The sequence below is a fragment of the Dromiciops gliroides genome, chromosome 2 (assembly GCF_019393635.1).
Source record: "Dromiciops gliroides isolate mDroGli1 chromosome 2, mDroGli1.pri, whole genome shotgun sequence".
Taxonomy (NCBI): Eukaryota; Metazoa; Chordata; class Mammalia; order Microbiotheria; family Microbiotheriidae; genus Dromiciops; species Dromiciops gliroides.
In genome coordinates, this window is record NC_057862.1 from 210,171,042 (window position 1) to 210,186,597 (window position 15,556).

Consider the following 15,556-nt stretch of genomic DNA (forward strand, 5'->3'; position numbering starts at 1 on the left):
ATATATATACAATATAACCTCTAAATACAATATAAACATATAGTGTATATACATGCATGTATATAGAAATATTCCAATGCATCCCTATATGTAGTGTGTAAAAATATTTTATTAACTAGGCCTAATTTGGGGGGACTAATTTGATTGGGGTACTAATTCTGGGACTTGTGACTAACTGGCTATCTGACTGCTATTATCTTAATGTGGGCCATTTATATAAAGTTCCACCACACTGCTCCACTCCCAAATTGATAAGCAAAGGATTAAGAAGCCTCATAACTAAATAATCAAAGCAGAGTTTAGTTATGAGATACTATTGAAAATTAAGAATACAGGGAAATAAAATGTACAACCTGACTGCATTGTGGTGAGTCTCTTTCCACTGAGTCTCTTTCCCACCTGCTGCGCCTGGACCTTCTTTAATACAATAAGGGCCTTAGCTGCCTCTTGCCTTAGGGCACTCAGGTCCTTTATTCTAACTCTGAGCCCCTTTCACTTTGTAAATCCCCCTGCTTCTAACTTTCCTCTCCTTACTGCCACTGCTGAACCCGTGTTTCTCTCTCACCGACCTTCTGTCTGTCTGCTCTGTCAGTCTGCCCTTCGGCCTCTCTTTTCTCTGCTCCTAGTCCTTTAGCCTTCACCTGCGTCCTTGTAGCCCCTTTTCTAGTCTGCCATGCCCCCAACCTTTCTAATCTCATCAGCCGCCTCATCTCTAGTCTTCAACTTCTCTAATCTCGTCAGCCCCCTCTCTGAGTCTAACTACCAGGTCTATATATACCTTTTCTTCTCTCCGCTCAAATCTCGGGGCTTCCTGCACCCCAACAGACCAAGCTAATCCTCCAGCCAGGGCTGTGGCTGGTGGTGGGGGGTGTGCTCAAGCCTCACGTGATACACCAGAGTTCAGCCTGGACAAGCCCAGGATCTCTCGGATACCTCCGCTCAGGTCGGAGGGAGCTGGGGGCTTTTTCCCCCCAGCTGTCTGACCTGGCATCTTGTACAGCCCACGGGGCTTTTTGGCTCAGCTGAAGCGGAGGGGGAGGGGCACCAGCACCTCCTACACAGAAGAGACCCTGAGGGCCTAAGGCTTTCTGATCTCAGCCTAAAGGTAGGGTCCCCAAATCAAAATAAATTTCCACAGTAGCTATGTAAAATATACATGATATATAAAGTAATATCATAAAAATTATATTTAGACCAACATATAAATATGTATATTTATAAGCATGTACAAGTAAATCTGCATGCAGATATATGCATATAATATATTATTGAAATAATGATCATAAAAGATTTTAAATTTAAGTAAATGTAGATTGAAGCTATATATGTATATATTTTTTAGTTCAGAGCGAAGTATAAAGCTTTGATTAACTCAGTACTCAATTTGCTACATTTTAAAAGTCAAGGGTTCAAAATATTTAAAATGTGTTATGACAGAAAAAGAAAATTGTCAAAAGAAAAATATCTTTAGAGGAACCTCTAACATGTTCTTTAAAATAAAATAAACCAAATATCAAGAGGAACATATCATAATCAAGAAAAGGAAGGGAATCCCAAAATTATGAGTTATTATTTGCAATGTTTAAGAAAAAAATGAAACTTACTGTATGGCACATCTGACAAAACCTTAATTTTAAAGTTAAAGTCAGACCCCAGATCAAGATATTTCAGTATGTGCTTTCCTGTCTGGACATCATCATGTACGATCACATGTTTACACAAGGATGGAGTAATGTACCATCCGGATGTAGCCATAGTCCCAAAGTGATACAGGAACCACCGTCTGCTTTCAATACGTTCACCTAAAGGCACACTATTAGGCATGGTAGCAAGAGCTAAAGCTATTGAGGTATTCAAAATCTCAAGAATTAGGAGGCTGCTACGACCAGGAATCACCACAGTTTTTCCAATGTCATTATTTTTAAATTGAGGAGTCTTTGAATATTTCTCTGGAAAAAGAAAAAACAATTATGAGACATATTTGTTTAAGAGAAATGAATGTATTTTTAGCAGGAAAATTGATAAATATAACTGACAGATGAATTTTTTAATTGTAGCTTAGACCCAAAATCCTAAGGCTACATTTGGGTTATCCCATGACGCAATCATATGTGACAAAAGAATCATAAAATCAATGGTTTATAAGCAATCATACGGGTGATACAGTGTAACCCCATATCTAATGCAGGAATTCCCCTACAACATCCCTTATGAGTGATCTTGGCTCTCTTTTAACACTTCCAGTGACTATAAATTCCCTTGGAAAGTATTCTATGACCTTCTGAAGACCTCTTAGGATCTGTTTGCCCTAAATCCACTTTACTATAAGTTCCATTCATTACTCACAAATCTCCCTTTTAGTTCAAAGTATGCAGAATTAGTCTTATTCTTCTTTTATATACTCAGTCTTCAGATAGAATATTTCTTAAAATATAGGCTGCACCTTGTTTTTTTTCCAAAATTCAACTTATATAAAAAGCTATTTTGGGAGAGGAAAGGCAGTAAGTTCTCAGGACTCAACACGGTCGCTCCAAAAAACCTCCAAATAATGTCATTCCTGGAGCAGCAAAACCCACAAAAGAACAGGCTGAGATAATTTTCCAGCCAAAGACAGCTTAGAAGGTTGGAAGGAGGGGGCTGCTGTACTGGGGCAGGAGTGAGTCCCAACCCCACAGTCACACTGGCACAAATCCAATCCCAGGCAAGCTGAGCCAAGGAAAGAGATCCCCAGAGCCTCTGAATCAGCTGCAGCACCTATTTCATCTGGAAGTAAGCTCACAGTCTGGTGAGAGAGCTGAGCACTTGGCAGGGGGAAGATTACAGGGGTCTCTGCTGGCACTGAGGTGGAACTTAGGTGTTGCACCCCTGAGGGGAACCAGGAAGTAAGCTTGAGTGTCAGTGGCCCAGGTGAGGGAGGGGCATAGGCTGGTCAGAGCTAGCAACCACAGCACACAAAATTTTGCTGTCTAGTTAATTAGCAAGTTGGCCTTGGGGTTATCTACAGACCAGGAAACAGGCTAGGTGAGTGAAGAACCTGCCCTTCCTTAAACCAAAACACCTGGGACACTCTAAAGCTTGGGAAAGTATAGCTTGAAAGTAGGGCCCTACAGTAAAAGGGAGTTAAAAGTCAAGTAAAAGATGGGCAAGAAGAGCAAGCAGAGAAAGTTGAGAACAACAGAAAGTTTCTTTAGCAACAAAGAAGATAGAGGTGCACCCTCAGAAGAGCATCACAATGTCAGGGCTCATACATCCAAAGCTTCCAAGAAAAATATGAATTGCTCTCAGGCCATAGTGGTACTCAAAAAGGACTTTAGAGACAAAGTAAGAGAGGTAGAGGAAAGAGAAATGTGAGTGATGCAGGAAAGTCATGAGAAAAATAGTCAGCAGCTTGAAAAGCCAAATGGAAAGAGATACAAAAGCTCTCTGAATGGGGGCAGCTAGGTGGCACAGTGGATAAAGCACCGGCCCTGGATTCAGGAGTACCTGAGTTTAAATCTGGCCTCAGACACTTGACACCTACCAGTTGTGTGACCCTGGGCAAGTCACTTAACCCCCATTGCCCCGCAAAAAATAAAATAAAATAAAATAAAAATAAATAAAAAGATCTCTGAAGAAAAACTAAATGCCTAAGAATTATGCTTGAACAAATGGAAGGTAGCGACTTTATGAGAAACCAAGACACAATAAAGCAAATCCAAATGAATAATAAAAAAAAAATAGACAGCAATGTGAAATATCTTCTTGAAAAAACAGCTGACCTGGAAAATAGTTCCAGGACAGATAACTTGATAATTACTGGACTACCTGAAAACCATGATCAAGGAAAGAGCTTAGCCATCATCTCCTGAGAAATGTTTGGGGTGTGAGATTTAAAATTGGATATTAGATCATAAATCTCCCCTACTTAACTTTTCCCTAAATTTATCTCCCAGACTAGTAAATGGAAGAAGCTTCTGGTTTTCTAGTTAGAGCTTTTATTGTATGGTAGTTACAAGGTGATGTTGATTAGAGGGATAGGAAAGTAAAAATGCAAAGCGAATCGTCTTAAGTCTAAGCTTGGTCTATATTCTGTATAAAACTCACCAAAACCCAAGGCCACCTTTGGGGAGAGAGAGAGAAACCGTGTCAAGCACGTGCTGCTGCTAACCTCGAGCCTGGCAGAGTTGAACTCCATTCAGCGTCTAGAGTACAGCACAGTCAGGAGACCAGCAGAGCAGGAAAAAGCCCCACTTCCGTTCTCTCCTTGCCTTTTAAGCTCACACCCCGGAAGTCGAGTGCTCAGCAGGCAATCTGGCGTGCTTTGCAGGCAGACTGGTGTGCGTAGCTCATGTTGTTGGTCTCCTCCCCAAAAGGGTGGTCCTAAAAAAAACTGGCATCTCTCCATTATCTAACTGACTGTTAAAACTTTTTACCACAAGGGAAAATTGCCCTGATATTCTAGAAGCAGAAGGTAAAATAGAAACTGAAAGAATCCACTGATTACCTCTTGAAAGAGATCCCAAAATGAAAACTTTCAGGAATATTATAGCCAAATTCCAGAGCTCCCAGTTCAAGGAAAAAATATTGAAAGCTGCCAAAAAGAAATGATTTAAGTACTGTGAAGCCACAGTCAGGATAACACAAGATATAGAAGCTTCTTTATTAAAGGATTGCAGGGCATGGAATATGATATTCCAGAGGGCAAAGGGATTGGGATTACACCCAAGAAAAACCTACCCAGCAAAACTGACTATAATCTTTCCAGGGGAAAAATAGGACTTCAATGAAAATGAGAACTTTCAAGTATTCATGATGAAAAGACCTGAACTGAATAGAAAATTTGACTTTCAAATAAAGACCCTAGAGAAGCATAAAAAGGTAAACAGGAAAAAGAAATTAAGAGGGATGTTAAAAGGTTAAACTGTTTATGGTCTTACATGGGAAGATGATATGTCTAACTCATAAGAACTTTCTCAGTATTAGGGTAGATGATAGAAATAAATTTAGACAGAGGGCACAGGTGGGAATTTATTATGAAGGGATGATATCTGTAAAATATGTATTTTTTGTTTATCTTTTTTGTGGGGTGGTTGGAGTTGGGTGAAATGTCTGGGGTCATGTAGTGGGTGAGTGTCTTATCTCTGAGGACTTGGGTCCTCCTGGGTCCAGGGTGAGTGCTTTGTCCACTGTGTCACCAAGCTGCCCCATGATGACATCTTTAGGGTAAAATTAAAGGGTGAGAGGATTGCACTGGGGGAGGGGGAAGGGGAGAGCTAGAATGGGGTGAAATCCCTCATGAATGAAACAGGAAAGGGTTTATGGAGTGGGGAGAGATAGGAGAGGAGCAGGGCATTAAATGAACCTTATACTCATCAGAATAGGCTCAAAGACCTTAATCTCATCAGAGTTGGCTCAAGAAGGGATTAGTATACACACTCCATTGGGTGGATTAATCTAAACTGGGCAGTAAATGAGCCTTAAACTCATCAGAATTGACTCAAAGACCTTAATCTCTTAAGAGTTGGCTCAGAGAGGGAATAACATACTCCCTTAATTGAGTGGAGTAATCTATCTAACCCTGCAGGAAAATAGGAGGGGAAGGGGATAAAGAGAGAGGGGCAAAAGAAGGGAGGGCAAATTAGGGGAGGGGACCATCAGAAACAAATACTTTCCAAGGAGGGAAAGGGTAAAAGAAGATAGAAAATAGAATAAATATCATGGGAAAGGGAATAGGATGGAAGGAAACAGTTTACACAAGTAACTGAAAAAGAGAAAAGGAAAAAAATTATACAAAAAATATTTATAGCAACTCTTTGTGGTGGCTAAGAATTGGACATTGAAGGAATGTCCATCAATTGGGGAATGACTGAATAAGCTGTGGTATATGATTGTAATGGAATATTATTGTGCTATAAGAAATGACAAGCAGGATGATTTCAGAAAAACCTAGAAAGACGCATAGTGAAGTGAGCAGAACCAGGAGAACATTGTGCACAGTGACAACATTATAACTATATGAGCATTGTGAATGACAACTTCCCTTAGCAATGCAATGATCCAAGACAATCCAAAAAGAACTAATGATGAAGTATATGCTATCCACCTCCAAAGAACTGATATTGATTAAACAGAGACTAAAGCATGCTATTTTGCACTTTCTCTTTCTTTAACTTGAGTCTTTTTATGTAAAATGACTAATATGGTAATGTTTTACATAATTGCACATGTATAAGCTATACTGATTGCTTTCAATCTTGTTAAGGAGAGAGAGGAGGGAGGGAGTGAATGAGAGAGAGATAGAATTTGTAACTCAAAACTTTAAATAAATAAATATTTTTTTAAAAAAAAGAAAGAAATGACAAGCACTATCATTTCAAAAAGGCCTGGAAAGACTTGTATGAATTGACATATGGTGAAGTGAACAGAAGCAGGAGAACATTGTGCAATATTGTTTGATGAACTTCAAATGACAAACTATTCTCAGCAATACAATGATCCAAGACAATCCCAAAGGACTAATGATGAAGCATACTATCCACCTCCAAAGAAAAAAGTGATATCGACTGAACACAGACTGAAGCATGCTATTTTTCCACTTTCTTTCATTTTTTCTTTTATTCAAGTTTTCTTATACAAAATGACTAATATGTTAATGTTTTAGATAATTGAACGTATATCTGCTTGCTGGGGGAGGAGAGGGGAAGAAGGGATAGAATTTGGAACGTAAAACTTTAAATAAAAATGTTAAAAAAAAACTATGTTGGACTTTATTTGACTTTATTTGGACTTTTATTTTATGAGTTATTTTTCAGTTTGTATCTCTTTTTTCATTCAAAGAGATCTCTCTTAAGGAATGTGCCTGCATTTAGAGGTAGCATATATTCAGATATTCATGTCTGAAAAAGGCTAAGGTGTTTTTAATTATATTTTTATATAAATATTTTACTATTGACCAGTAGGAAAAAAAATGTCCATGAACACTGTTACTCATGAACACATTTAGCACATTGCTATGGGAAGTTATTCAGGATCCATTCTGACTTTCCTTTTTAGACATCAACTTCTGGAATCTTTCATATTTGGTAAATATAGTGTTGTACAGAACAGAATATGAGTAAGATTGACATGACATGACTTTCTAAGGCTATAATTTTTATAATTCTATTTGATTGCTCAAATGATCCTCAACTTTCTTTGAAAAAGAAAGGGTTATTTAAATAGCAAACTGACTTTCATGGAAATATCTTCTTCAATACAAACATCTGTAATAGTGTGGGGCAGATCCTCTTTCAAACATGGCACTATATATACTTTGAGTGGTCTATTTTCTTTGGGGACAATATGTCTGAATATAGAGAAAGCCACCCCCTCTCAACTTTGTAGTTAGGCCTTCACCAGGATGAATCTAGGTCTATATGAGTCAAGAACCAGAACTCTTTGTGGGAAGGGATGGTCTAGGCTGTGACTCACACATTTACATCCACCCAAAATGATATCTATAAATCGAGAATATATTCTGCAAGACAATAATTATAAAGATTGAGGCACCTATAAAACAATTCATAGATATAAGAATTACCTTGGACTTTCTCTCCTTTAAATGCCAATTGCATGTACTCAATCTAAATATGGCAACTGGGGAATCACTTCAGAGAAAAAAAGAAAATCACAAAACAATACTTTCTAAATTTGAAACACTTTATGGTTCAACAGTCACTGAAAACTGTAGCCTATGAGCTTCCATAGGTGTGTTAGAGGACACATGACTTTAAAACAAAAACTTTTAACAATCAGCATAGCAAATACCCATTTTAGGGGTAAGTTCATTCCATTCACATTCAAAGTTACAATTATTAGTTGCGTTTTTCCCTCAGTCCTATTTTTCTTCTTTATTATCCTTCTCACTTTATCTTTTTACCCTGTCTCCTCACATCTGATTTATTTCTTTTTTTAATATGTTAAAAGTTTTTTATATTTTTTACATGCGTAGTCATGCAAAACGTTTCCACATTAGTAAGGTTATGAAAGAAAACAGACAAAAAAATTTAGAAAAATGAACTAACAAAAATGCTTCAATTTGTATTCAGAGACCATCAGTTCTTTCTCTGTATATGGATTGAATTTTTCATAAGTCCTTCAGAGTTGTCCTGGATCATTATATTGCTGAAAATAACTAAGTCCTTCATAGTAGATCATCTTACAACATTGCTGTTATTTTGTATGCAATACATGTCACTTTTGCATCAGCTCATGCAAGTCTTTCCAAGTTTTTCTGATAGCATCCTGCTCATCATTTTTTATAGTAAACTACACTTATACAGTACTTTAAAGAGAGATTTCCTTACAATAAACCCATGAGGTTGATTATTGCAACAACAATAATAGATAACATTTATATAGTACCTATACATGACAAGAAATTTTCTTCACATTAGCCCAGCAAAATGCCATACATTTTATTATCATCAATCAGTCATTGTCAATCAATCAATCATCATCCTCATCAATCCATCATCATCATCTTACATTGCTCTTGCCTCTGCTTCAAATTTTTTAATTTACTATTGCTGTGTTTCCATCCATTCTATTCCTTCCCCAGGATATTTACTTTATTTTCTATCTTCTTTCTCCCTATTCTTCCTCAAAACTGTTTTGCTTCTGACTGTCCCCTCCCCAATCTGCCCTGCCTTCCTTCATATCCCTCCCTTATCCCCTTTCTGTCCTACTTTCCTGCAGGGTATGGTAGATTACTGTACCCAATTGAGTATGTATGTTATTTCCTCTTTGAGCCAATTCTTATGAGAGTAAGGCTCACTCACTCCCCCACAACTCCCACAACTCCCCCATCTTCCCCCTCACCACTTCATTAGCTTTTTCTTGCTTTTTTCATGTGAGATACTTTACTACATTCCACCTCTCCTTTTCCCTTTCTCCCAGTGTATTCCTCTCACCCCCTAATTTTATTTTTAAAGATACCATCCCTTCATATTCAACTCATACCTGTGCCTTCTGTCTAAATACACTCCATTCATTTGCCCTAATAATGAGATGTTACAAGTATCATCTTCTCATGTAGGAATGTAAAACAGTTTAACCTTTTAATAGCACTTATTATTTATTTTTCCTCTTTACCTTTTTATGCTTCTCTAGGGTCTTGTATTTGAAAGTCAAATTTTCTATTCACCTCAGGTCTTTTCATCATGAATGCCTCAAAGTCCTCTCTTTCATTTAATTCCCATTTCCCCCCTGAAAGATTATACACAGTTTTGCTGGGTAGCTGGATTCTTGTTGTAATCCCAGTTACTTAGCCCTCCAGAATATCATATTCCAAGCCCTCCAATCCTTTAATGTAGAAGCTGCTAGATCTTGTGTTATCCTGATTGTGGCTTCACCATACTTGAATTGTTTCTTTCTAGCTGCTTGCAATATTTTCTCCTTGACCTGGGAGCTCTGGAATTTGGCTGTAATATTTCTGGAAGTTTTCATTTTAGGATCTCTTTCAGGAGTTGATTGGTGGATTCTTTCAATTTCTATTTTACCTTCTGCTTCTAGAATATCAGGCCAATTTTCCCTGTCAACTTCTTGGAATATGACATCTAAGCTCTTTTTTTATTATGGTTTTCAGGTAGTTCAATAATTTTCAAATTATCTCTCCTAGATCTATTTTCCAGTTTAGTTATTTTTCCAAGAATATTTCACATTGCCTTCTATTTTTTCATCCTTTTGGTTTTGCTTTATTGTGTCTTGATTTCTCATAAAGTCATTAGCTTCCATTTGCTCAATCCTAATTTTTAAGCAATTATTTTCTTCAGAGAGCTTTTGTACCTCCTTTTCCATTTGACTAATTTGGCTTTTCAAGCTGTTGACTTTTTTTTCATGATTTCCCTGCATCACTCTGATTTCTCTTTCCATTTGTTCCTCTACCTCTCTTACTTTATTTTCAAAGCCAATCTTTGAACTCGTCTATGGCCTGAGACCAATTCATATTTTTCTTGAAGGATTTGAATGTAGGAACTTTGACTTTGTCGACTTCTTCTGAGGGTGTATTTTGATCTTCCTCGTTACCATAGAAACTTTCTAGGGTTGGATTTTTTTTCTGTTTGCTCATTTTCACAGTCTATTTCTTGACTTTTAACTCCTTCTTAAAGTGGGGCACTGCTTCCGTGGTCGAGGGCACACTGTCACAAGCTTCAGAGGGTCCCAGGTGGTACAATTTAAGGAGAGGAACATTCACCAATTCCCTGGCCTGTGCTCTCATCTGCAAACAACCACAGGCCTGCTTGTCCTCTAAGCCAGAAGAGAATCCTGTTTGACTGTGACTACAAGCTCTGGTGTGCCTGTGCCCTGTATCCACCTGGGCTACCACCCAAGACTTTGACCCAGATCTGAGCACAGGCAAAAACAACAGAGTCCTGCCTCAGTGCCAGCAAAGAGACCCCTGTAATTTCCCCCTGGCCAATCACTCACCCCGCCCCCCCCCTTACTGTCTGTGGGAAGAGATCCTGAAGCAGCTGCTGCCACAGCTGATTCAGAAACTCCCGAGCCCTGATTCTCTGGGGCTGGGTCTGCGTCTGCACAGCTTGGCCACAGGTCTGCTTTCTGCTTTCACCCCAATTCAACAGACTTTCCTGCCCATCTTCTAAGCTGTTTTTGGCTGGAAAATGATCCCATCCCATCTTTTTGTGGGTTCTGCTGCTCCAGGAAATGTCTTATGGCATTATTTGAAGGTATTTGGAGGGGTCTTGGTGAGAGCTCCGTGAAGTCACTGCCTTTCCTCCACAATCTTGGCTCCACCCCTTAGCATTCTCCCAATCAATCATCTAATTTACTTCTAACCACTACTTCCCTAATTATTATCCTTTTAAATAATCCCTCCTTTATCCTATCCCCCAAATTATTTTTTTTAATTTTTTTATATTTTTTGGGGGGGCAATGGGGGTTAAGTGACTTGCCCAGGGTCACACAGCTAGTAAGTGTCAAGTGTCTGAGGCTGGATTTGAACTCAGGTCCTCCTGAATCCAGGGCCGGTACTTTATCCACTGTTCTATCTAGCTGCCCCTCCATCCCCCAAATTCTTATGTTTTAATCTACCTACCCTTCTAAAAGTCCTTTCCTTACCCTGTCCCCTCATCCTCCCATTTCTTTATAAATTAGAAGACTTTTATAGCTTTCTGGATATATATGTTATTCCTTATTTAACCAAATTCCAATAAGAATAACATTCTAGAACTGCTGGCCATCCTCCCCCACCTGCTTTAACTCTAATAGTCCTTCTATTCACAGCCTTTTTGTATGAAATAATTGCTCCACTTTACTTATCCCTACACAATTTTATTTTTTATAATCATCCCATCATGCTCAATGTAACATAACCCCAAACCTTCCCTTTGTATACTCTTGCAATATCAGTTTCCTTCTTTCAAAATTATACTCAGATTTGCTGGGTAAGTTATTCTTCATTGTAACCCCAGCTCTTTTGCTCTTTGAAATATAATGTTTCAAGCCTTTCACTCTTTTAATGTAGAAGCTGTTAGATCTTGTGTTATCCTGACTGTATCTATACAGTATTTAAATTAATTGTTTCTTGTTATAGTATTTTCTCAAATGGGGAGCTTAGAAACTTGATTATGATGTTCCTGTGAGTTTTCAACTTGTCATCTCTTTTGGAAAGTGATCAATGAATTTTTTTTCTATTTCTATTTTTATAGTGACTTTTAAGAGTACAGATAACATTTTCTCAAATAAGATGCAAACAGTTTGACCTTATTGAGTGCTTTATAATTGGTCTTTAATGTTTGCCTTATATTTCTCCTGGATCTTATATGTAAAATTTTCCATTGAGGTCAGGTCTTTTTGTCACAAATGCCTGAAAGTCTTTCAATTCATTCAATATTAATTTTCTTCTTTCAGAATTATACTCAGTTTTTCTGGGTAAGTTATTTTTGATTGTGACCCCAGCTCCTTTATTCTTTGAAATATAATGTTTCAAGCCTTTCACTCTTTTAATGTAAAAATTGTTAGATCTTGTGTTATCCTGACTGTATCTCCACAGTATTTAAATTAGTTTTTTTCTTGTTGCTTATAGTGTTTTCTGCTTAACTGGGGAGCTTACAAACTTATGAGGTTCCTGTGAGTTTTCATCTTGTCATCTCTTTTAGAAGGTGATCAATGGATTTTTTTCCTATTTCTATTTTATCCTCTCATTCTAGAACTTCAGGGAAATTTTCCTTAATGATTTCTTGTAATATATTCAGATCCTATTTTTTATCGAAACTTTAAGGTAGCCCAACAATTCTTATGTTGTCTTTCCTCAATCTGTTCTCTAGAACAATTGCTTTTTTAATGACGTTTCACATTCCCTTCTACTTTTTCATTTTGTTTTATTATTTCTTGGCATCATATAACATCATTAGCTTTCCCTTGATCAATTCTAGATTTTAAGAAATCATTTTCTTCTTTAAGTTTTTGGATTAATTTTTCCAAATGGTTGGCTTTCTTTTCATAATTTTCTTGACATAACTAATTTTTCTTCAATCTTTCTTATTTGAATTTTAAAGTCTTTTTTAAGCTCTTCCAAGAACTCTTTTTAGGCTTGTGACCATTTGACATTTTTCTTTAAAGTAGGAGTGCCTTTTTCAATTTCACTATCTTCTTCTGAATATGAACCTAGGTCTTTTATTCCCCCATAGTAGCTATCTATCGTTTGTGTTCTTTCTTTTTGCTTACTAATTTTTTAAACAGTTTATTATTATAGTCAGGTTCTAGTCCCAAGGTGTGGGTGATGATGCCTCAGACTTCAAGTTCTTTGTACTGTTGTTTTCTAAGCACTGTCTGGGGGCCCAGCCAGAAGTAATCCTCCCTGCCACAAGACATGGCTAGGGCCCCTAGCTAAGCCATCACCTCAAATATTGTTGCTTCCTGTGGTTCCTCCAAAGCTACAACTTCAGCTCTACCTGCTACCCTGGAACCAAAACTAGGAACTCTGCTCTACTGTACAAGTGTCCACAGCCAGCCAGGTCCTTGCCCCTCTGTTACGACACTCACCAGGTGTGTGCTCACTCCTCCTCACTCACAGACATAGCCCAGGACCACATCTGGTCATCACAGCTCACCTGGTCTTCCCCTAATAAGCTGTGTTACATCATCCACACTGTCCATAAGGTGAAAGTTCCTAAAAACGAGCATGCCACCCTACTCAGCTGCCTCCAGGACTTGTTTGTTGATTCAGTGAAGTTTCTCTGAAGGTATTTCCCTAGAAGTCTCTCCTAAGGTCTTCCTCAGTTGTCTTAGAAGGACAAACTGCTTTACTTTGACTTTTAATTATTTCTGCTGTTAAAGTTCACTTCGAGGCAATGTTTTATCTTATTTGGTGAAAGGATATTTCCTGTCTTATTCCACCATCTTGAAATGAATATTTCCTTAAATGCTAAGTAATACCTATTTAAAAACAAAATTCAGTATTATACATTATGGGAATAAAATAGAGGCTTTTACAAAAGAGGGAAAGCAAGGAGAACAGTTTATATAATAACAATGATATAAAAATTTAGAACTTTGAAAGTCAACTTTTACAATGCACTGACAAGCCATGATTTGGGAGGACTGATGATGAAACATGCTACTTATACCTCCTAAGAAAGAAATGATATATTCAGGAATCATAATGAGATTTTTTGGACATGCCACATAAAAATTGTTTTACTTCATTATGCATCTTTGTTACATAGTTTTGCTTTTCTTATTTCTCAATGGGGATGGGGAGAAGAAGGAGTGTAAGGAAATAAATACCTGTTCATTAAAAAATAAAATTTTAAAAGATGAGAGGAAAACAAAGATTTCTTGAAAAAACTGCAAAAATAAGGAGCAGCTAACTTGCCAAGAATTCCCTGATTACTTATAAACTGAGGTATAATCTGGAAGATAAAAAACAGGTGATATTCTTAAAATGTTTGTTGAATTGAATCAGCTGGACACAAGAGAGTAAAAGAAGAAAGCTGACTATTTAGGAAACCATGAAAAAACATTCAAGGATTCCAAGCTATTTGCTCCTATTTCCAAATATTCTCATTATAATGTTATACTCACTCTGTCAACAATCATTTACTAAGTATTAACTATATGCTAGGCCCTATTTTAAGAATTGGGAATAAAAAGACAGCCTCTTCCCTGAAAGAGCTTACATTCACATAAGGAAAAACAAGCCATAAAAGAAAATCAAAAAGTTGGGGAGGGAAAACCAGATTTGAGATGAAGGTACCTGGCCTTAGATCATGGTAGAGAAAGTCTAGAATGAAGTCTGGAGAATAATGAGGCATGCCTGGCCTGAATTTCCTTCTTAAGTAGGAGTCATAGGCTTACAAAATAGGCTTCCAGTTAATATGAAGATATGAAATGTCCTGGTTGGTCCATTCCCCTGATAAATACTCCTGCAAAGATTTTAAAAGGAGAGAGAGGAAACAATGATCAACTAAACCAAAGAGAAGTGTCAATAATCCCCGCTCCAATCCAGGAATATATAAGAAGATGGTCAGAAAGCAGTATTTGGAAGCAAAAACCATAAATTACAATGGAGATTGTAGCTTGGTTCCAACCATTCCATCTCAACTGACAATAAGGAAGTAGTATTTCCAGGGTGAAAAAGGGATGGAACTGAGCAGAGATGGCTCAACCCTTCCCCCAATACAGGAGAATTTCAAGCCTAACCCTGGCACAAATTCCATATCCAGGAATTTAGGCCAACTAGAAAAACTTCCCATGGTATTTAGTGATACAAATGGGCAGTTTGAAGTATCTCACTAGAGAGAAGAGATGGATTGCCCTATTTAATTTGAAAGGTTCAATGGAAACAGAAAGAAAATTGGAGAGAAGGAATCAAAATAAGAGAGAGAGATCTTCCAGACTTTTTGAACATGAGCTGAAATCATTCTACTTCTGAAGAAGCTCCAACAGCTTCCTCATCTCCCTCCAAGGAAAGAAAAGTTTTCATATTTTGTTTTATGTGAGAGAGTTCTTAGAGAAGGAACTGTCTTTTGCCTCTTCTATCTATATTATTATGCACAGTGGCTGGCACAGAATAGGTGCTTAATCAATATTAAGCATCTGACTGCTACATAGAGCAACTGTATGCTATTAGCATTATCTTTTTAGGATTGTTTTCTGGAAAGAATTTTTGTCTCTTACTAAAATCAAGTAGGAGGAAAACCTGTTAAAGAAGAAAGGAATGAGAATTTTTAGTAGGAAACTTTTATTTTAGAAAGTGGAAAACTGTTCACTCTCCTATGATTTCATTGGCATAGGAACATACTGCATAAGAAAATTCCTTCTACTAACACAGATTGATATATATTTTTGCAATGTACAGTCTTCGGTAGTTCCATATGTAACAATTGAAGTGATGCCACCTGCTGGAGAGTTACTGTAGGAAAGCTCTGCCATGAGGAGAAGGCAACTGAGGGCAAGCCATGTGGTCAGGTCCTTGGTGTCAGGAAGTGATGTTTGCTCATGGGTACCGTCTATCAAAGCTAGCAGCCAATTAGCTTGGAGCTGTATGTGTGTGTGCACACGGGATGTTCCCTGT

At 37.6% G+C, this 15,556-nt stretch overlaps 1 protein-coding gene across 1 annotated transcript in view; it reads right to left on the reverse strand.

The window, feature by feature from the left end:
* LOC122738591 (cation channel sperm-associated protein subunit beta-like) overlaps window positions 1–15,556 on the reverse strand; it is a 198,378-nt gene that overhangs the window by 42,854 nt on the left and 139,968 nt on the right. The window contains exons 19-20 of the mRNA XM_043980582.1: window positions 12,919–12,926; window positions 1,605–1,935 (exon numbers count right to left, since the gene is read on the reverse strand). Of these exons, the coding sequence (XP_043836517.1) occupies window positions 1,605–1,935; window positions 12,919–12,926 (339 nt within the window). The remainder of the gene's footprint in view (window positions 1–1,604; window positions 1,936–12,918; window positions 12,927–15,556) is intronic.